General features: G+C 42.7%; 1 protein-coding gene across 1 annotated transcript in view; it reads right to left on the bottom strand.

The window, feature by feature from the left end:
* The window catches only part of Adamts12 (ADAM metallopeptidase with thrombospondin type 1 motif 12), a 274,458-nt gene that overhangs the window by 167,274 nt on the left and 85,753 nt on the right, over positions 1-21,431 (bottom strand). Inside the window, exon 3 of the mRNA XM_052743118.1 lies at positions 14,011-14,146. Coding sequence (XP_052599078.1) covers positions 14,011-14,146 — 136 coding nt within the window. The remainder of the gene's footprint in view (positions 1-14,010; positions 14,147-21,431) is intronic.

The raw sequence follows: 21,431 nt of genomic DNA on the forward strand, positions 1-21,431 counted from the left end.
GGAGAATTGAGGGAACAGGAAGACAGAGGGAGACATTACCAGCTGCTGCCATGACAAGCAGCATGTGAAGATGCCGGTAAGCCATGAGCCACGTGGCAAGGTATAGATTTATGGAAATGGATTAATTTAAGCTGTAAGAAGATTTAGCAAGTAGCCTGCCATGGCCATATAGTTTGTAAGCAATATAAGTCTCTGTGTTTACTTGGTTGGGTCTGAGCGGCTGTGGGACTGGCAGGTGAGAGAGATTTGTCCTGACTGTGGACAAGGCAGGAAAACTAGCTACAAATAGCACCCAACGTGTTAGTTTCCACCTAAAACTTGAGTAAAAAGATTCTAAAACGGAGCTATAAACAGTTCCTAGTTGTTTCTTTCAAGTTAGTGACAGCATGTGTGTTTGAGCTACTATCTACTATGGCGGCTTCCTGGTGTGCTCGACCTGCAGTTTGGTGGGAATGAGTCATCTGCAAGTGGTACATTAAGCTGTGTCGTGGATTTAGCCTTTGCTAGTACAAAACAAAAAGTGGTTCCTGGGCTACATGCTGCTTTGATAGAAGCAAAGACCCACTATTTCTGAGAGTTGAGGGCTCCCAGAGCTGGCAGAAAACGTACCACTGCCATGTTGGGAAGCTGAAGTGGGTGGAGTCAGTAGCCACAGCACTGTTTCAGTCTTCGAATGCTGCAGTTTAAATCAATAGGCTCAAGTTAATATAAAAAATAAGCCACGTAAAGATGGCTACCACACAGAGAATCTGGATTATGTTCTCTTTGATATTCATAACTGAAGAAAAACATTTAATTGCAAAAGCTGTTGAGTTATGCCAAAATGTATATTTTAAAGGTACCTTAACTTTAAAATTTGGATGTAAGGATATGTTGCTTTGGAAAGGAGGCTCTGCTTTTGTTTCCACAGAAAGCCAGAGGTTATGGATTTGTTCCAGATTAAGATACATCAGGTTTGACCAGCCAAGACCCCCTGAAAGGTCTCCGATGACACCATGGCCCAGATGATCCAACATCCAAAACCATTTCAAGGCAACTGGCTCAGACAATACACCCTCACAGACTACTCCATAATCCTAAAATTTTCTTTGTGTCCCCATAAGATACAGCGCCCCCTTCCAGCAGGAAGTAGTAAGAGAAGCTACGCCCAAATTCCCAAATATACCAAGCTGGCTTTGGAGATGTGTAAAAGTTAAAACATTCCTCTTAAAAAAAAAAAAACTAAACAGGAAGTGCTCTGGGATGGTCTGTATGTTAAATTGCTCTGATTCATCAATAAATAAAACACTGATTGGCCAGTGGCCAGGCAGGAAGTATAGGCGGGACTAACAGAGAGGAGAATTGAGGGAACAGGAAGACAGAGGGAGACACTACCAGCCGCCACCATGACAAAGAGCATGTGAAGATGCCGGTAAGCCACGAGCCACGTGGCAAGGTGTAGATTTATGGAAATGGATTAATTTAAGCTGTAAGAACAGTTAGCAAGAAGCCTGCCACGGCCATACAGTTTGTAAGCAATATAAGTCTCTGTGTTTACTTCGTCGGGTCTGAGCGGCTGTGGGACTGGCGGGTGACAGAGATTTGTCCTGACTGTGGGCCAGGCGGGACAACTCCAGCTACACGCTGATGTAACAGGACCCTGAGAGTTGGCTCTTTGTGAACATTATAAATGTATTTCTTACTGCTCTAGAGTCCTACTAAACTAGGACACAGGGGACACCTAATGAGGGTCTCCTTGCTGCCCTCCAACAACCCCTGCCACCCAGGTCAGGAGGTAAAAGAACGAGAGATGGAGCTTGCAGCCTTATGCCCTACCATCATTAGTACACACAAGAGAACGGATCCCTCCTGACTCTACAACACTTTCTTCCATTAGGTTCTGCCTCCCAGAACTGCTGCTCAGGGATTAAATCTCCAGCCTATGCTTTTGGGCCAACACATTCAAATCATTATAATCGGGAGAAGAGTTGAACAGAAAAATGACTCTCAGCCCACAGACAGCAGAGGGTAGAGAAAATGTCGAGTGGGAATCATACTCGGGAGTGGTGTGAAGACTCAGAAGCATGGATGTCGGGGACTCCAGGGAACAGGGCAGGGAGATGGTGCCTATCGGTGCACGGAAAGGTCGCCCCAAGTTCGCTGCAAACAAAGAGACACTGGTAATGTTTCAAGCCTTCGAGCAATGAAGGTTTGGAGCTGCCACAACTGAATGTACCAGGCTTTGTCGACTCTCCAAGGGAGGTTTTACCTTTTCGGAGGAGGCAATAGGGGCCGGGTTGGAGGGTGAAGGCTCAGAGGAAGTGGGAGGAGGGATGTGAGGGCAATCCATCTGTGGTTGGTATGTAAAATGAATAAAAAATTTCTTAATGAAGAAAATATATATATATATAAATTCTTTTTAAAAAGTAATGACAAAGATTAGGATAGCCAAACTACTTTGTTTTTGAAGCATGCAATCCTTAGCATATTTGAAATAGCCTAAAAGTGGACTCTGCAGGATGTTTAGGAAATGGGAAATGGGAGTAAGACATTGTCACCGTGCTGCTCAACCACTGTGGGGTTTTCCAGTGATGGGTCCAAATTGTCCTTCTGTTCCCATACCACCAGAGATTACACATAACACCCTGTCTTATTCTAGTCGTGGAGAACATTGCTCACCCCGGCCTCTTGCAGGGATCCACTGGAAAGTAGCAGCATAATTGCCTCTCTCTATATCCCTGGAGTTATCCAGCTTCCAGTGGCCTCCAAGAATCCTTAAATGGCTATCAATAGCTTCAATCACTTTCTCCTGCATGATGCTTCTGGGGCTTTTTCACCAGAAAAGACTTCTATGTCATGTTCCAAGGGGTGGGAGAATCAGTCCCATAAACAGCTGCCAGTAGGGGAACAACAGAAAACCAGGCAATCTCTTTGCTAGGGCAGAATCAAATACTCTTGTTCTTAGTGCTTTGCAGTCTTGTGCAAATGAGTGCCTGATGTGGGGAAAGAGCTGCAGCCGAAGACAGAACAGCAGAAGAACTTGCCTTGTGTGAACTGTCTTGAAAGACACTCTGTGAGACCTTAGCCATCCTTCTCTAGCTGAAGCCTTCAATGTCATATGTAAAACCCTACGGTCTATATATATTTTGGAATTCTTGCAATGAGAAGTAATTAGGGATGTTAAAGGGTGATTGCCAGGGGATTAGGAGAACAGGAGAATGGGAAGTTGTTTACTAGGTACATAGTTTCTGGTTTACAAGGTAGTGAGGGTTTTGGAGATAGCTTGCACATCATTGTGAATATGCTTTCTTTAAAAAGGTTAAGATTATAAAAAGGTTAAGATTATAAATCTGATACATGGAAACATACATGCATACACTACAAAAATCTGAAGCTCATTTTATTCATATACCTGTATTTCAGAACACCCAGAGCAATGTCTCTAGTTGGTCCCTGAAATCAAATTCATATATTTCTGCAAGTGCAGGAAAAAAAATATTTAACTGAACTCAACTAGCTGGGATGAATAAAATAACAAACATCTTCATATGACTCTCACCAGCAACGAAGTTTGTCGGGTAGTCACTAGAAGACCTTTGGATTTTATAGAGCACTAGAATTAGGAACAGCAACCCAGGAACCATGAGGCTGTAGCCTCCATTCACCCCATCCACTTCATCTGTATTTGCTGAAACTGCAATTGTTTCATTATCTACAGTTTAGAAAGGAGAAAACACAAAAGAAAGAAACAGGAGTAGGAAGGTAGTCTTTTTCCAAGGTCTTCAAGCTAGTGTGGATTTTTTTATATAAATATTTTTATTTTATAATTAATCCGTGGCTAGTGTGGATTTTAAGCTGTTTGGGTCTACTGCTAAGCCTTCATGCTAAGCTACAGTGGACTTGGGTATACTCACACAATTAAAGGTCCTTTGAGTTCTGAAGACAGCAGGCCAGAAGTTCCATCTCAGTCTGGGTGCTAGTGAAAGTTGTGTAGAATGGGGTCACTTACAGGTTTGAAAATGGCCTTACCCCTTTGGAAGATGTGAATTCTGCTCTGCTACCTCTGAACACTGTTCTCATGAGGAAGAAAAGCAAACAAACGAAACACTGCTCTGACTTTAGCAGAACTGTCCTTTGATCTTTTTGGTACTGAAGTTTAGAGATTAAAACATCTTGAGTCCAGAGTCCAGAAGCTTTAGCCTCTCTTCCTTCCAAAATTGATCTTGGCTTTCTATTTGATCTATTCCCAGGGATGCCACTAGGCAACTTAAAAGAGACTCTGGTGCCTGCTGTACATGACCTGGACTTGGGAACAAAAGAGAGCAGAAGCTTAAGAGAGCTGAGGAGAGAACGTTTGCTTCTCGCCTCTCAAGTGTCTTCAGTGGTTTGCCCTGTCTTTTAGTCTGGATGATCCTGGATTCCAGATGTATTCATCACCACCCTGCATTCCTGGCTGCCTGTCACCTGCACACTTATTAACATCAAGGACACCTGCTAGGTGGTCAGTTTTTACCTCATGGTGTGCCCCTGGCTGAAGACGCAGGAAGCCAATCCTGGGGAATGAAGGAAGGGCAGCTGATCCAATTAGGAAGAGCTACTCAAAAGTAAGAGTTCAAGTTCTAGAGGAGCTGGCGACAAGGGATGGAGCGGAGAGGAGGGAACTCACCGATGAGGCCTCTGCTCCTTCCTCTTGTCCTTTCTGCAGCAGTGACCCTAGGACAGCTGCAGGCCAGGCCTGATGGCTGCTGGTGGGGTGACGCTGGCACCAGTTTTGACACAATTCTTCAGCCAGGGCAAGCCTTCCTTTTTGAGGGATCTGGGCTCTCTCTGCCCGGTTAGATTAAACAAAGAACTCCTGTGTCCACGGGGAGAACACATGAGGCTTTCAACATGATGCAATTGAATAGGATGGAAAGAAGTTCCATAAAACCCGGAATCATCACAGCTGAGCAAACCACCTTTGCCTCCCGGAGCCACTGGTGTGGGATGTGATATGCTTTTAAACACACGCATATCATTACACCTCAGTACACAGACAGGCACACACATATACCACACATATTTAAATATAAACACAAATGCATACAGCATGCATGGATGTACATACCCCACATAAACACACGAACGCACATGCCACACTAGAATGAGCAAAGGATATCAAGACCCTGTTTCTAGATACTGCAGAGTAAAAACAGAAAGTCAAGATTGATCACCCTCAAGAGAATCTACCTTTCTACCCTTTCATGTTACTGATGAGGAAATGGAGGCCAGGGTTTACAACACTCGCCTTACCCAGAGCATGGCTGAGGTGGCACCAGGTGTAGGTCATACAATTTACAGTTCTTTCCTCTAAAGGAGGAAAATCTAAATGCATACCTCTCTATATGTAAGACTATATCTGACTATACATATGACTTTATAATAAGAATCACTTTCTAACTAAGGTTAATTACATGGCAATCTCGGGCATATAATTAATATGCATTAAATATACCTACGTTTTTTTTTTTTTTTTCAAGTAAAGCATTCTGGTCCAAAGCCAGCATGCAGTGCTCAAAACAGTTCAAAATAAAAATACAAGGCCTGACCAGGGCAGGGAAATCAACCATTCCCTCCTGCAGTAAGTCACTGGGGTTGGCAGGAGGTGGACACAGTAAGCTCACTCTCTAGGTGTATAGCAACCTATTATTTGGCCCATAAGAAAGCATGATTCTCCAAATGCTAGAAAATTCTGCAGATTTGATTTTGGGCAAAATGGCTTCCTGAGAACCAATGTTCTATTCTGTACAAGGTCCATGTCAGTAGAGGACTCCATTGGTTTGTAGACCTTCCTCTACACACTCATAGCATATCACAGTGCTGTATGTCCAATTTTTTTCCTCCATTCTTTTCTCGATCATTGGTATGTCCACCAGGACAGAGTTCTGATGAGCACACTCAAGAGTTCTTTGTTTCTAGCTAAACTAACACTTCTTGAAGGAAGGAAAATCAAGCAACGACATAAAAACCAGGTAAAAATATTCTAGAACTTTCCAAGCTTTGGCATGTTGATCCAGAAAGTGCCCTAAGGATCCATTCCTGTTTTTGCAGAGGAAGATTAGAGCATAAAGTATATTGATAAATTTCTGAAATACTTTACCTCAGATGTAACAAACTTTCTTCCTTCTGAAGAAACAGTTTTGTGGTGATTTGGGAGACTTCCAGCTGCTCCCCTGAATGGGACTGTGTGGGGGTGGAAATGCCTGTTTTCTCAAAAGCTGCCATTAATCAAACTGTGGGACAAGCTCACTGTTAACATTAATTTCTGCCAAGTGACCACGTTTGCCTTGACTCGGGGACCCAGAGTGATCGTGGAATGTTTGGCCCTGGCTCGGGCATGATCTCTATTTATTTACACCTGCAGCATCCCACTGCACATACACATCCATCAGTATCTGGTAAGCAAACATCTGTCAGAAGCACAAATATTAACCAGGAAACCATACTCAGAGTACAACGGTGGAAATCAAATACAAGTTCAGAGTAACAATCCATAATACGGTATGATTTATTCACCCATTTACTCATTTGTCTAGCATTTACCAGGTACATAGGTAGGATGGCAGGCTTTGTCCCATAACTGATAATATTGCAGAGAACAAAAGCAAAGTAGTATTCTCCCACACAAAACTAAATTCTAGATACGAGAAGGCCACATGAGCAAAGAGCATTGGGTTATAACTAGAAATATCAAACAACAAAGGGTTTACAAAGTGATCGAGACAAAGGTATCTTCAGTGGTGATGAAGGAAGGCTTCTCTGATTGGGTGGTTTTGAGAAGGGGCCTGGGTAGCATGAGAGTGTGAAGAGGTCTGCAGGAAGGATTTTCCCAAGCAGACAAAGCAGCCTAGTGTAATGTGAGCACTAAGAAGCCAAGAGAGGAACGGGGGGGAGGGGGCACAGAAGAGGGGGAAGCAAGCCAAGAGGAGGCAGAAGGTAACCAGAGGTCTCATCAATACGCAGAGGGAACTGAAGCAGGGCCAGCAACGGTCCTCCCAGGCAAGCCAGGATGGATAAAGGGAAATCGCAGGAGACAGCATTTGAATGGGGCCAGAAGCGTGCCAAGAGGTTGATTGCAGTGCTAGATGCAGGTGAGAATCTGTCTTCTACGGCCCACAGGACAATGACAGCTATGCGTGTCCTAGGTTCAGAGGTCATTACAATTTTATAAGGTTGTGACCAACTGCTCAGTCACCAGGCCTCACTTCCAGTTCATCTTCTATTGGCCACCAACAGTTTTCAAGCTAGAAGTTGAGCTACTTCTTTTGTTTGTTTAGGTTGATATAGTTTTCCAAATAGGGTCACTGATAGCCCCATGACTAAGTGGGCTGGAGTGATATAGAAAGATCAGATTCAGTTAAACTTAATTGTCAAACTGATTGTACAGAGAATAACTCCCACCAGTAAAGTACACTTCTAGGTTTGTCTATGAAGGCATTTTCAGAGATGATAGAGACTCTGACCTAATGACTGGATTGATGCCCAGATGGATTCATTCTGTGATGGCATTGTTGGAAGGTAGAAAAAAGTAGGAAGAGGGCCCTAGTTGGAGGCAGTTGACCGGGGCTATGTCCTTGTGAGCTATATCTTGTCCTGACTCCTTCCTGCTTTCCTTGTCAATGCTTCCTGGCTAATGGTGTGGACTCTTCTGCTCCATCATGCCCTCTCTTCCTCATTGTCAATTCTGAAACTGAGCCAAGTCATTCTTTTTTGTTTGTTTGTTTTTGTTTATGTCAAGTACAACTGACTGCAAATCTAAAAGCCACTGGTCTGCTGTGGGATGTTCTGTATGTCAAATGTGTTGCTGATTAGTCAATAATTAAAACACTGATTGGCCATTGGCTAGGCAGGAAGTGTAGGCGGGACAAGAAGGAGAATAAAGCTGGGAAGTGGAAGGCTGAGTCAGAGAGACACTGCCAGCCGCCACGATGACAAACAGCATGTGAAGATGCCGGTAAGCCACGAGCCATGTGGCAAGGTACAGACTTATAGAAATGGATTAATTTAAGCTGTAAGAACAGTTAGCAAGAAGCCTGCCACGGCCATACAGTTTGTAACCAATAAGTCTCTGTGTTTACTTGGTCGGGTTTGAGCGGCTGTGGGACTGGCAGGTGAGAGAGATTTGTCCTGACTGTGGGCCAGGCAGGAAAACTCAAGCTACACTGATCTGTTTTCCTTCACAGTTGGGGAAGTGCGAGGTTGCTAAAATGGGTAATCTTTCAGGGAATGTTTCTCAAGAACTGGGACAGCTTGCCTTACAAAGGACCATCCATCAGCCACAATGATCCTTGTTACACTGACTAAGAGAGACTCCTCCCAACCCAGAATGCCCCTCTCCGTGCTCTCAGCCTTTCCAAAAACAGCCCTTCAGTACAGCCCCTGGCCAGCCTCTCTGACTCCAGCACAGAGCATCCTGGAGGAATGCTGAGCAGAGCTGTTCCCTGAACAGAGCCCAGAAACCTTGACAGCTGGAATGACGAAGGACCAAGGAAGCAGACTGATCAGCGCTGAGGAAATGTAAAGAGAGAATTATCACTAGGGATTCTGGTTAATAAAGAAAGCTTTTGCTTCAGAAATAAATATCTCTGTGGTCTGGAGTAACTATGGCACAGCTTCTGGCTCTCGAAGTTCTTAAAGTCATGGCCATGGACCTCATTATCCAAACAAAACCACCAGGGTTACTATTTAATCTGCTTCTTATGAAGTCAAATGAATAATCTTATTATTATGAAATTATGAGTTAAATATTTCTCTCAGTCTTCTCACTCCCTTTTATTAGTGAAAACCCAAAGCATTTTCCCAAAACTCCTACTAGTTTATAAAGCATGAAAACAAGGGGAAATTTCCAGATACCAAAAGTAGAGAACAGAAAAAAAATCAGTTTATAAAAGATCCAGACACAAAAGATACAGTATTACGAACATCTTTTGTATCACCCTGGCTAGGCACTGTCCCCAGCACTGCCATCAAGCATTAGGATGGGTGTTGCTGTGAAGGCATTTGCAGACACGAATAAGATCCATAATTAGTTAACTCTAAGTAAAGACAATTATCCTAAATAATCTAGTCATCTGTTCCAACCAGTTAGTGGAAAGACCTTATAAATAGAGCTACAGCTTCTCAGAGGAGACATTCTACACGTGGGCAGCTGTTTTAGCCTGGGCACGGCAGTACCACCACGCCCTTTCTGGTGGCCTGTTCATAGAGTACACATTTGCAAGGCTCATCCCTAGCTGTTGCTCAAGTCTTCTTTTTTGCAACAATTATCTCAAAACACGTTTCCTGCTGGCTTTGCTTCTGCGGCTGAATCCTGACTGATGCATGGCATTGGCGGCTAAGCTAAGTCTGTTGCTGCCTACTTCTGCTCTGGGGAAATGGGACATGTTTAAGACCTACATGGATAGAACATCAGGTTAGAGACTACATGAAAAGTCAACTTGGAAACACTTGGCCATCTGGGTCATGGCGCTTAGGACATGGAGGAAAACTATAGAGCTCCTCTAGTCGAGTGGTTCTCAACCTTCCCAACGCTGTGACCCTCTAGTTCCTCATGGTGTGGTGAACCCCAACCATAAATTATTTTTGTTGTTACTTCATAACTGTAATTTTACTACTCTTATGAATCATAATGTAAATATCTGCATTTTCTAATCATCTTTGGGGGTTGTAACCCACAGGTTGAAAACCACTGCTCTAGTGCTAGTATGTGTGTGTGTGTGTGTGTGTGTGTGTGTGTGTGTGTGTGTGTGTGTAAAATCGTATGTAATATATATGTATTAGAGCAGTGGGATATATATATACATATATATACACACACACACACATACACATATATGTGTGTGTGTGTATATGTGTGACTATATATATGGAGCCCAAATTCAAAGCAGTTGTGTAACTTTAACATGAAGCACTTCCTATCCAACAGACTGACAAAATCCAAAAGAAAGATGACCATGAATTAGACAGGATGCTCTTGAACATCAGTGGAATGAAATTATGCATTATCTGGTGAAGTCTTAGATCTCGATGCTCTGTGTGTTTGATTTCATTCCACTTAGTAGTGGAATAAGCTCACAGAACACCTACAGGTGAGGTGAAATCCTCATGAACCTACACTGGGAAACATGGACAAGAATGGATATGTAACACAATGATACACAATGTCAAAACCTGGAAGCAGCGTATAAACACTTGAGACTGGATCGGGTGTTGAAAGTTTACAAAATGGAGTGAGTACTTTGCAGCTGAAACAATAAAAAAAAAAGTGGTGGCTGACTGTCTGGCACAAACATAACACAGAGTAACAAAAACCCAGTACGTGGCCTAATATCTCACATCTCTTCATGATCTTACCATAGGTTATAAAGGTAAGACCAGGACCCCTACTTGCTCATGTCCTTTATCCAAGTTTTCAGTTTTATACCAGGAGATATATATACTATTTGCAATTGTATTCACAGAACCCAGGAAAGTATCTGCCTTAAAGGAAATAGCCAGCAGACATTTGTTGGATGATTGGATGAATTTGAAAACAAGCTTGCATGCCAGGAACAAGCTTAGGTGTTTCCAGCCTGGAATCCTGAGGAGTGAAATCTCAGACTCTGGTCTTATCTACCAGGCTGACTGCCTGTCTCTTGCAACCCTGCAGCCCTTTCCATCTGTTCCATCTGCCTAATTGCAACATCTCCAGCTTCCCAGACATCTCTACCCAACAGCCACGCATGTCCCAGTGTACCACATCTCGCCAATAATCCGAAAACAAAGGAGCTCATCTCTACTGACAAAAAAGCACAAAGTTTACATGTTTCCCACTATTTCTCATTGATCTTAGAGAAAACAAGAATACAGCAGGACTCAGCAAGAACTCAGAAGATCAGACAACTCTTAATCTGGCACAACAGATTAAGGGAACAGTTAAAGTGATCAAGTCAAAAGCAAGCTACCTTCGCATTAAAATCCTGAAATAGGCTACAAAATCCCCTATGCCTTTAAGTGTGAGAAATACAAACAAGTGAGGGTCAGATTAGGGGGAAGGGGCTCATCCATCTTTCTGTTGAAGCACATGAGAAAGCCAGAATGCTCTGCATGTGGTCAGGGTGGTCAGTGATCATCACAGCACTAATTCAGCCCTGCAGCATCAGTTGACCTAAGCATAAAGTGTATTTTAATGTCAGCCAAGGACACCACTGCCCGCAGTTAACTCCACCATCTCTGCAGGATGTCATAGATAAGAAGACTATTGTTGTCTAGTTCAGCAACACCAAGTACATTTCACTCTACCAAGATTATAAAAGTCCTAATGTCTATATAGTTTGAGAATATTTGTGAGTTCATTAGGTATTCTTGAATCACTTTAGCTATCATTTAAACAGAATTGCTTTAGGAAAAGAGATGGTTCAGACAATTAATCCTTCTTCAAGATCTAGAAAAGATGCATTTGTTTTCTTCTTTCCATTAATTAGTGTTATCTAGAGCACAAACTGATACACTCTGGCTTCTTCTTGACTACAAAGTGCTGTCTGTAACAGTTTCATTCCAGAGATTTCCTGATCTCCTAGTTTACACCTAACAAACTTGGTGGAGGGAGTCTCTATGTATTCTAGCAGGGCTGTGAGAACTGCTGATGAAACAAGATTAACTGTGAAAGAAAACGTAAGAAGTACTGAAGTAGCCCAAATCCCGAGGTATAATACAATTGTGGCTTGTGAACTTGTCTGTGCTCTGATTCTAACCAATCTGATGTTTTTGAGAACTGTCTGCCTTCTCTGAGCCTCAGCTGCTGCCTTGTTGGAAGAGGCTTCCCTGGGCACTGTCTCAGGCCCTGAACGCACAGCTGATCGATTCTAACACTCTGAAGAGTTCAAAGGCAGAGAAAAAAGTATGTCCTTTATAGACCTTTAGATATCCTTAGAGAAACTCACACTAGGAAGATCCTTCTAAGGAAGGAATAGCCAAGGGAGAGCTTACAAGTGCCAGTTGTTAAGGTCTTCCTGGAAACACAATACAAAATAGTTTGACAAGTATCATAATTGTACTATTGTGTGTGAGATAACAGTGACTGTGATACTATAAATCCCATTCTTCTATCTTTTCTTCTGCTGGCATGACTAAATGCTTTCTATAATCAGCTCAGTGTTTAAAAGACTCATTTGTTTTTATTTTATGTGTATGAGTGTTCTCATGTATATGTGTATATCACATGCAAAGGCCGGAAGAGGGCATAGCATCCCCTCTTTGGGGACAGTTTTGGACAGTTTTAAGTGGTCATGTGGGTGCTGGAGACTGAATCTGGGTGCTCCACAAGAGCAGCAAGTACCCTTACATGCTGGGCCATCTCTCCAGCCCCTCTGTTCATTTTGTACTTAGCCCACTTCTCAATAGGGAGTTCAAGTGTTCGAGGTGGGTAGGTGAGGAACAGCCTTAACTCATTCTATGAAGCAACAGTCCAGACAGCTTCACTTATTGTCCTAGTAATTCTCCTAGCTATGCTGGCAACCCAAACCTTGGAGTCTACCTTCAAGCTATAAAGTCACACACACAACACAGTCCCCATTACCCGTACACATATCCCATAATAGGAATGGGATAATTATCCAGTGATTGGGTTTGTGACAAACAGCACCGCAAATGTGACATCCAGGTTATGTGGATTGGCACTTTCGGCAATCCAATCAGCCAGATGATTGGTGTCTTCCTTTCTCGTCACGCTTGCTACAAGATTACATGGTAAATTATGTCATGAAGAACCCAGTTGCAATCACTTACTAGGGTTAAGGAATTAAAGCAGTCATTTGATTTTATGCACATAAAACATTGCATATTTAAAAGTTTCTTATTGCTTACACTCACTGTTGAGACTATAGGGAGAACTCCCAGGAATGTTTCTATCAAGCATGCACATGTGTCCTCTTGTCCTTCCACATTCTGACTACTAAGCAGCTGTCCTCAGTGGCTCTGCCCAGAAAGGACCGCTTTACCTCCTTCATCCTTCATTTCCCCTTTGAGACTTCCAGATCCTTAAGACACAAAATAATACTATTTCCTTTGTTCTTTTTTTTTCCTGCTGGCATTGTTATTTTCCCTCTGAAGAAATGGACAATATAATATTTGAGGAAATATTCCAATTTTGAATAGCCCTTTATACATAATTTTTACTTATATGCACATTAAAGAAAATGCGAGGTTGCAATGAAATTACTGGGATCAGTTTATCAGTGAAAACCATTTTATTTTTTATTGTTTGAAAAGTGGGAAGGCTAAATGCATAGTTTTCCATTAAATTGTTTTTCACACCATGTATTTTGATCATGGTTTTCCCTTCCCCTAACTCCTCCAAGATCCTAACTATTCATGGCAAAAAAAGAAAGGAGCAGCTCAGATCATGCCTAGGAAAGGGGAGCAGGGTGACAAGGGGGCAGAGGGACAGAGGGACAAGGGGAACAGGGACGGGATGTGGAGGTAAGAGAACAGGGGGTAGGGGAACAGGGGGCAGTGAGAAGGGGGGCAGGCAGCAGATGGAAGGGAGCAGGAAGGCAGGGGGCAGGGAACATGGTTCAGCCAACATCAGACACAACACAGTGTAACCAGGAGCATTGCTAAATTCATCATCTAAGAATAGGTTGATAAGCTTTTCGGTTTTGCTTCACACATCATTATCAAACATTTGAATCTGTCTTCCATATGCAGGTTTGAAGAGCCTCCAGCTGTCTGTTAATAGTTTGCACTAACACTAATTAATATCACATTGTTCATGTTTAAAAGTGTTACTTCTTTATGTTATTTCTTTCTAGGATATTCTGGAGAGGATTTTTTTTTAACACAGCATAGGTCTGGATATGTAGCTGACTTTGAATTCATGGATCCTCATGCCTCAGCCCTCTAAATCTTTGGGGATTGCAGTCACACCTATCATACCTGGCTGAAGAGGTCAGGCTTAAAAAAAAAATCAAAACAGAAAACGCCTTATGTATGAAGATGTTGAAGTCACAATACCCTTTAATCCGCAGGTGGGCTCCTTTGTCTCCGGACTCCTGTATACGACATGAGGGTGGTACCCTTCTTCCGTCAGTGGATGCTTTTTAACAGGCTCAATGAAAAAGTCACCATGTGGTAGATGGAAAAATCCAGTCTGTAAATATATCCAATAAGAGCATTTAAGCATTTATTTGAGTCAAGTCTGCAAAGAAAATTACTAAAGTGAAACATTATATAAACCTTAGTAATCTCTAGAAATCCCCCAAACCAGTGCTCTCAGACTCTGATACAGAAATAATTGAATCAAATGTCTTATAAGTATTACATGATTGGTCGTGGATGCCTTAAGGATGCTAATGAATATGTCCACATGTCCACATGGATCCAAAATGTCATATGCAGTTGTTCAGGTCCAGGGATCCTCCTTAGAACAACTGCTGGACATGTATGGATCACAAGGAAGAGCCTGCCAGTGCTTCTGCTTGCCCCCATGGAGTCCATGCCCATGCCCTCAACCCCTCAATAACAGAGCATTTTTCTGTGTGGGATAATATGGCCAAAGAGTCACCCAATTGCTTCCCTGGATGTGTTTAATTCCTCACTCAGGAAAACAAGCATAATGCTAAGTGTTTGATGAGTGGATAGCCTTCTGCCATGTTCCAAGCAAAGAGGGCATTCTTACTCATGGATATGGGGCATCAGTTCTGTATCTGAGAATGCTGGTCCATGAGAAAGTCAGTGAAGGGGGTTGATATGGAAGTGCAGTTCTTTCTACTCTCTTATTCCCTAAGGAAAACTTCTTAGTGCCCATTTGAGGTGCTTAGCAAAGTCACTGCCAGCCAGGCATGGTGATCCATGTCAGTTATACTTAGCATATACTCTGAAGGCATATGCAGAAGGATTATCAGTTTGATATCATTTGGGCTACACAACAAATGCTCAGTGTTCCAATCCCATCATGCATGTAACAAAGAGTTCACCCCTGAGTGACCTGTTTCACAGTTTTATATCAAGGTTATCAGAACACCACACCCTAGAATGAAACTGGGCTTAACCCGAAGTGACTCCTCATTTATGATCTTGGATAAACAGCTTGCTCAGTTTCTCAGATCTCATCTGAAACACAAGGATATTTCCAGGTTATTATGAAGGGCAAATGAGTTCCTCTATACAGGACCTTTAGAGAGGGGAGGGTGCAAAGTCTTATCCAGCATTAGGCTCTTTCCAGACCCTGACCGTGTCGTTTCACAGAATTCGGGATATAAACCTGGACACTGGGACTTGAGGGAGACTGGGAAAGGCTTCCAGGCTCTGGCTCCTCATTCCATATATCTCAGCCTAATGCTACTCAGCTCAACAGGCATGAATAGCTGACCAGTCCAGGCAAACAGAAGGCAAGGGAGACACTTCTCAGTTTGGGTGTCCTCCTAAGTACCTGTTTCTCATTTACATATCAGTGTAGACAGTACAGCCAGACCTCAACACTAATCTTTCAATTGGTTCCCTAGTTTGACGCTAATCTCAAACTATTCTTAGTAGGAAGACTAACAAGCCTGAGGGAGTAGCCTACAAGATGTTTTACATCTAACCTCAGATTTGTTTTTAGTCTGACATCTCCCAAGAGATAGGACACTTTTTTCCTCTGTAGCTTTGTCTGAGAAGAACTTATGTGACAGGAGTGACTGACAAGGCCCAGGGAACAGTACCGAGTAATGGTAATAAGATGGTGGAAACAGGCTCCATGCATTACAGAGATTTGGTTCCATTTCTGCTGTGAGGCAGAGGCCAAGAAGAGAGAAGAAAGCCTGCCCGCTGCTAATGAGGCTCATTTGTGCCATAGAAACGAGGCAGAATCCGGGGCTCCTCAGGGAGCCTGGGCCCTGTGGTCATTTGTGCACTGTTATAACCTAATACTAATGTCCCTGAAGGAAACAATTACGAAACCACCAAGGACGGAAAACAGAGAATTCTGTAGACTCTGACTTTCAGTTCAAACGGTGGAGGAGAAACAAACAGAATTCTACTGGAGAGCCTGGCTATTCCATGAGCAATATGAACGCAAATGCCCGACAGCCAAACATTTTCTGAAAAGCTTCTTTACATTTGTATTTCCTCCATGAGGTCATCCCTGCAAGCAGGTGCACACACACACACATACACACACACACATACACACACACACACACACACACACACACACACACACACACATACACACACACACACACGAGAGAGAGAGAGAGAGAGAGAGAGAGAGAGAGAGAGAGAGAGAGAGAGAGAGAGAGAGATCATCTCATCTGTCTCAATTCTCAATAGTTCCCAGAAGCTGGAAGGAGACTCTGGAGAGCTGTTAATTCTCCAGAGGAGGGAAGCCAAGGGACCTGTGAGCGCACAGGTAGGGCTGCTTGCTGCAAGACCCACTGTAAGAGCCATGGAGAAGGGAACAGGCAGGAGAGAGGACAAAGCCATGTCGCTGGTGTGAGGAGTAGAGTGGGGGTGTTTTCAGGCTAGACTGTGCACTTGTCTCTTCCAAATCATAAATACAGATATGTGTCTATGGTGCCCAGGAGATCCAATGGTCCCAGTGTATTGGTCACTGTTTAGATAGTGGAAGCCAGGTCACAATGGATGAAAATTCACAGTTTCCAATGGGAGGGCTGGCTTCACAGTTTGCCTGAAGCAAGCTATGCTGGAAAATCATCTTGCTATTTCCAGCTCTAACTCTGAATCAAACAAAGCCATCTGCATCCCAGTCTTCCTTGCAATTCATTCCTTTCTTTTACCTTTCAAGAAGACTGTGGACAGAATTGACAAAACCCTGTGCACACACTAGTCAGAGGAGCCTACACAGATTGAGGCCCTGGCTGAATCCCATGGCAAATTAATTCTCTCTTCCATCTCCTCTGTCATGTTTTCTGCTCCCTTCTTTATCTACCAGCTAAGGACACTGCTACCTCATTTTTGGAAATAAACTCATCCATTTCAACTAACTTAGAAATATCTGTGAATGCTTCTAAACACCACTACCCTTTAAAGGTAATTTAAAATGGTGCTTAAATAATTTTTATAGCATTACAAACAGAAAAATACATACAAAACATAACTGGAAAGTGTTCATATATCTTTCATAAAGGGACCACCTAAGTGGAGGAAAAGATGATTACCATCAGCCAAAAAGTTCCCTGTCCCCCTTCGTGATCAATAGCACCCTCAAAGGATGCTGTTATCCTGGTGTCTAACACTAATAAATTAGTTTTAAGTCTACACTTAATTTCACACTACAGTTCAGATTCAGACATTGGTGACATAAAGAGGCAACATCATGGTCCTTATAGCCCACACCCCAGATGTACAATGTTGTCAGATCTAACCCTCTCCACAGACATGGAAGTGACATTTTTCTGATCTTCTTTGTGCTTCATGGAAAGAGCTTCCTGAAGGACTAAGATATGGCAGGGCCGGAAGACACCACACTGATTGGTGGATAATCCCTGCTGGCCGGACACACATGGAGTGAGAGACTGCAAACGTCTCAATGAGCAGAACTGGTGCAAGCCTGGGTCTTCCTTTCTGCTACAGTCTCTGAGCAGGAGCTCCTCTCTAATTAACCTCCAGCACAGGGCAGGAGGCAGGTTTTTAGGGTACATCCTAGGGAGACGCAAGCAGAGCTTCTAAGCTAGGACTTCTCCAGTAAAGATTGATACTGTCAGTTTCCGAGGCTTCAGGCCCACCAAGTCACAGCCTCTTCTTCATTTTGCTACTAGGAATACATTCTGGGTTTTTTGCTTTGTTTTGTTAAAAAAAAAAAGCCAGACTTCGGAGACAAACAGGCCTGAGTTCACCATTCAACTCCAGCAGGAACAAGTAATATATCTTTTTCAAGTAATTTGGTCCTTCTGAAATCTCTGGCCTCATCTGTCATGTTGTGATGAAGGCATGCTTTCTGCTGAGCAGTTACACTAGGGAATGGATGAGGTAATGCATGAGAGTTCCTCTAAATAATGTCTAGCCTTCAGTAAATGTCTCTCTGCAGATTTTCTCATATTGATAGCACCTCCTCTAACACTAGGTCATTCATTTCCTCATCCTGGGATATGTTTGACACAGCTATTTATTTTTGGAGACAGTTTGGTTCTAGAATAAAAAATACCCTGCTCATAAAAAGGCAGAAGGTCCAGGAGAGGCGCAAAGCTACACAGAGAAACCCTGTCTCGAAAAAAAAAAAAAAAAAAAAAAAAAAAAGGCAGAAGGGCTACCTCTAAATGATCTTTGTTTCTTACTTGGTAATACATGAACCTAAGTGCATTTGTGCTGTCACAGTTCTTGAGAACTCCTCCCACAGATGCACTATCGTTCTTTCATAAGAGAAAAGAAAAGGCATGGATTTAAAAAACACCCATTCAGTCATTGAAGTGGGTCTTCAGAGAGTAAGAATGCAGTCACCAAACAACAGGACATCAGGAAATGCTCTGGTCCTGGGCTTCTTTAATTCTAGTATGCTAAAGAATGTTATGGAAAGCTTATTTAAAATATACAGGTGGGGCTGAAGAAATACCTGTTTAAGAACACTTGCTAACCCTACAGGGGACCCAGTTCCATTCCCAGCATCCACCTGGTTGCTCATAACCACTTGTCACTCCAATTCAAGGGGATCCAATTCCTTCTTTTGGCTTCCATGGGCACCAGAGACACACACAGTAGAAATACATGCATGCAAACAAAATACTTATGTACATAAAACAAAACACTGAAAAAATATTTTTAAAAATGTATGTGCCCATGAGCCCATCCCAGGACTTGGTAGATGTGGTATCATACTGTGGGGTATAGCTGGAAGTTTCTCCAGTCCCACCCAGCCTTGAGGTCCCACAGCCGCTTATAAAATAATCACTCAGAGGCTTATATTAATTACAAACTGTATGGACAATGACTTAAGTTTCTTACTAGCTAGCTCTATCATCTTAAATTAACCCATTTCTATTAATCTATGTTTTGCCACATGGCTGTGGTGTTACCAGTCTGCTGGCATGTTGCTCCTTGGGTGGTGGGCTGGTGTCTCTTCCCTCTGCCCATCTTCTCTCACTATCTCTTTTGTATTCTCCTACCTGGCTCCATCCTGCCCTGTCATAGGCCAATGCAGCTTTATTTATTATCCAATGGGAGTCACATTGATTCACAATATACAGAAAGACATCCCACAGCAGTGGGTCTGCACAGCAAGCATCTTGGGGGTCTGATACATATAAACCATGTAACCCAGTTTGGAAAACACTGCATTCTTCCATTATGTGGTGTGTGATTGTCTTTATATCCTTTACTTCCATCTGGTATGGAACCAAGGATGTGAGTAGTTACTAGTTTGTTGTGCTTTGGGTCCGAAATCCACCCTCAACCCTAGTCTTGTGTTTTTGAACATGGGTTCCACAGCTAGAGGCACTGTTTTGGGAGGGTATGGAACTCTGGGGAGTGGGTCATAGCTAGTGGAAGTAAGTCACTAGGGGTGGGTCTTTGAAGTCTATATCCAACCTTGGTTGTTGTCATTATCTCTTTGCTTGCTGGTCTCTCTTGATATAAACAGCTTCTGTCCAAACTCACAACATATACTGACTCCTCCACCATGCCTTCTCTGCCAGGACAGACAGAAACCCTCTGGCATCTTAAGAGTGTGTGTGTGTGTGTGTGTGTGTGTGTGTGTGTGTGTGTGTGGTGGTGGTGGTGGTGGTGGCTAACTTTGGTTATCAGCTTCACACATTTGGCAAGAGGGGATGTCAACTGAAGAATTGCCTCCATCAGATGGCCCTATCGGCAGGTCTATTGGGGGCATTTTTAACTGGTCGGAGAGCCCATGCCACTGGGGGCAACACAATCCCTAGGCAGATGAGCCTAACTTGATCTTGGGAACTAGGCATTAACAGAATTCCTCAACAGATTCTCCTCCAGTTTCTGTTTCCAGGTTTCTGTCTTGAATTCTGTAAACCAAATCAACCTATTTCTGCCCTAAGTTGCTTTTGGTCATGGTATTTATCACAGTCAACAGAGACAAAACTAGAACAGTGTGTATGTGTGTGTGTGTGTGTGTGTGTGTGTGTGTGTGTGTGTGTCCCTCCATTAAGTTGGTTATGCTAGGCATTTTGTCATGTAACATAAAGTTAACAAATTACATAGTAGTAGCTCAATGAAAACTTTAGTTTGCTTCAATCCCAAGAAATTTCAAGTATGGCAATAACTAAAAACAAGTTGTAAAGAACACTCCACGGATGTGAGGCTGCAAAACATGTTCACAGCATCTCTGCAGAGGAAGACAGTGCAAAGGAGTTTCCCAAAAGGCTGAAAACATCCTAGTAAATAGATATCCTAGCCACCTAAGAGTTTCAGATTTGAAACGGGAAATCATTTTGTTTAAAGAAGAATGTAAGAATTTTGAAATAACTCTACACACAAATGCTAAAGTACCCCTCTGAAATTAGCCCTAAATTTTTTAAGGATTTTTTTTTATTGAAAATTGCATTACTAGGTAAGCTAAGAAGAGAATTATTAGCAATAGTTAAATACTCCATAGAACTGCTCCCAACACTGTCCTCAGTGGTGGAGGTGGGATTCTCTCAAGTGGTTCCACCTTACCAAACAGTCTTTCTTGTTCTGAGCAAAAGATGATATCCGAGACTTAGAGTCACCCAGATACACCCTCTCCTCCCAAAAAATAATCCAACAAAAAGGTTTCTTCATCTACGGATTTCTCTGTGTCTAATTTTGTTTTTAAACAATCTCAACTAGTCATCTGTTTGCCATATCTCCCCAGAGAAATGAGGAGCCCAACAAAAAAGAAAGGGAAGAGATTGCTAGCATATTGGAAGCCAGGGAAACAGGTTATTAGAGAACAATGGGAGAAAACTCCAAATGTAAAAAAGCACTTTCTCTCCTGTGGGGATCAGAAAGCCACTAAGGTGATTTCAGCCTTATAACGCAGCAGGTCATCATTTTCAAACTAGAAGCCACCCTGACTGTGAGAACACAAAGTTCTTCCCGGGATATGAAGAAAATATCCCTGTCCTGTCTTCCCCCATCCTGGTGTGGAAGGCTCCTAGCCCTGCAGAGAAGAACACAACAGCCATTAAAGGCAGCTACTGTGACCATAGGGCAATGCTCTTGCTCACTGTGACACCCGAGATACAGCATTCCATGTTTAATGAAGACCCCGGCAAATAGGATGACCTCTGATGGCCTAGTGATGGGTATAAACTAACCCTGAGGTTCACTTCACCATCATAGAAGTGAAGAGTAACAATAGTGAAGAAGAAGTCTAATGTACAATGCTAAAGCCATGAATTGGTGCATTAGCAAGTATTTATAGCCATATAATAGCTATAAAGACAGAAGACAGGAAAATTCATTTTAAGGGCTCTTTGTTTAGAGGAAAAATTCCATACTCAGTTTCCATA

Source organism: Peromyscus californicus, unplaced genomic scaffold (genome assembly GCF_007827085.1).
Source record: "Peromyscus californicus insignis strain IS unplaced genomic scaffold, ASM782708v3 Scaffold_18__1_contigs__length_77618521, whole genome shotgun sequence".
NCBI classification, from domain to species: Eukaryota; Metazoa; Chordata; class Mammalia; order Rodentia; family Cricetidae; genus Peromyscus; species Peromyscus californicus.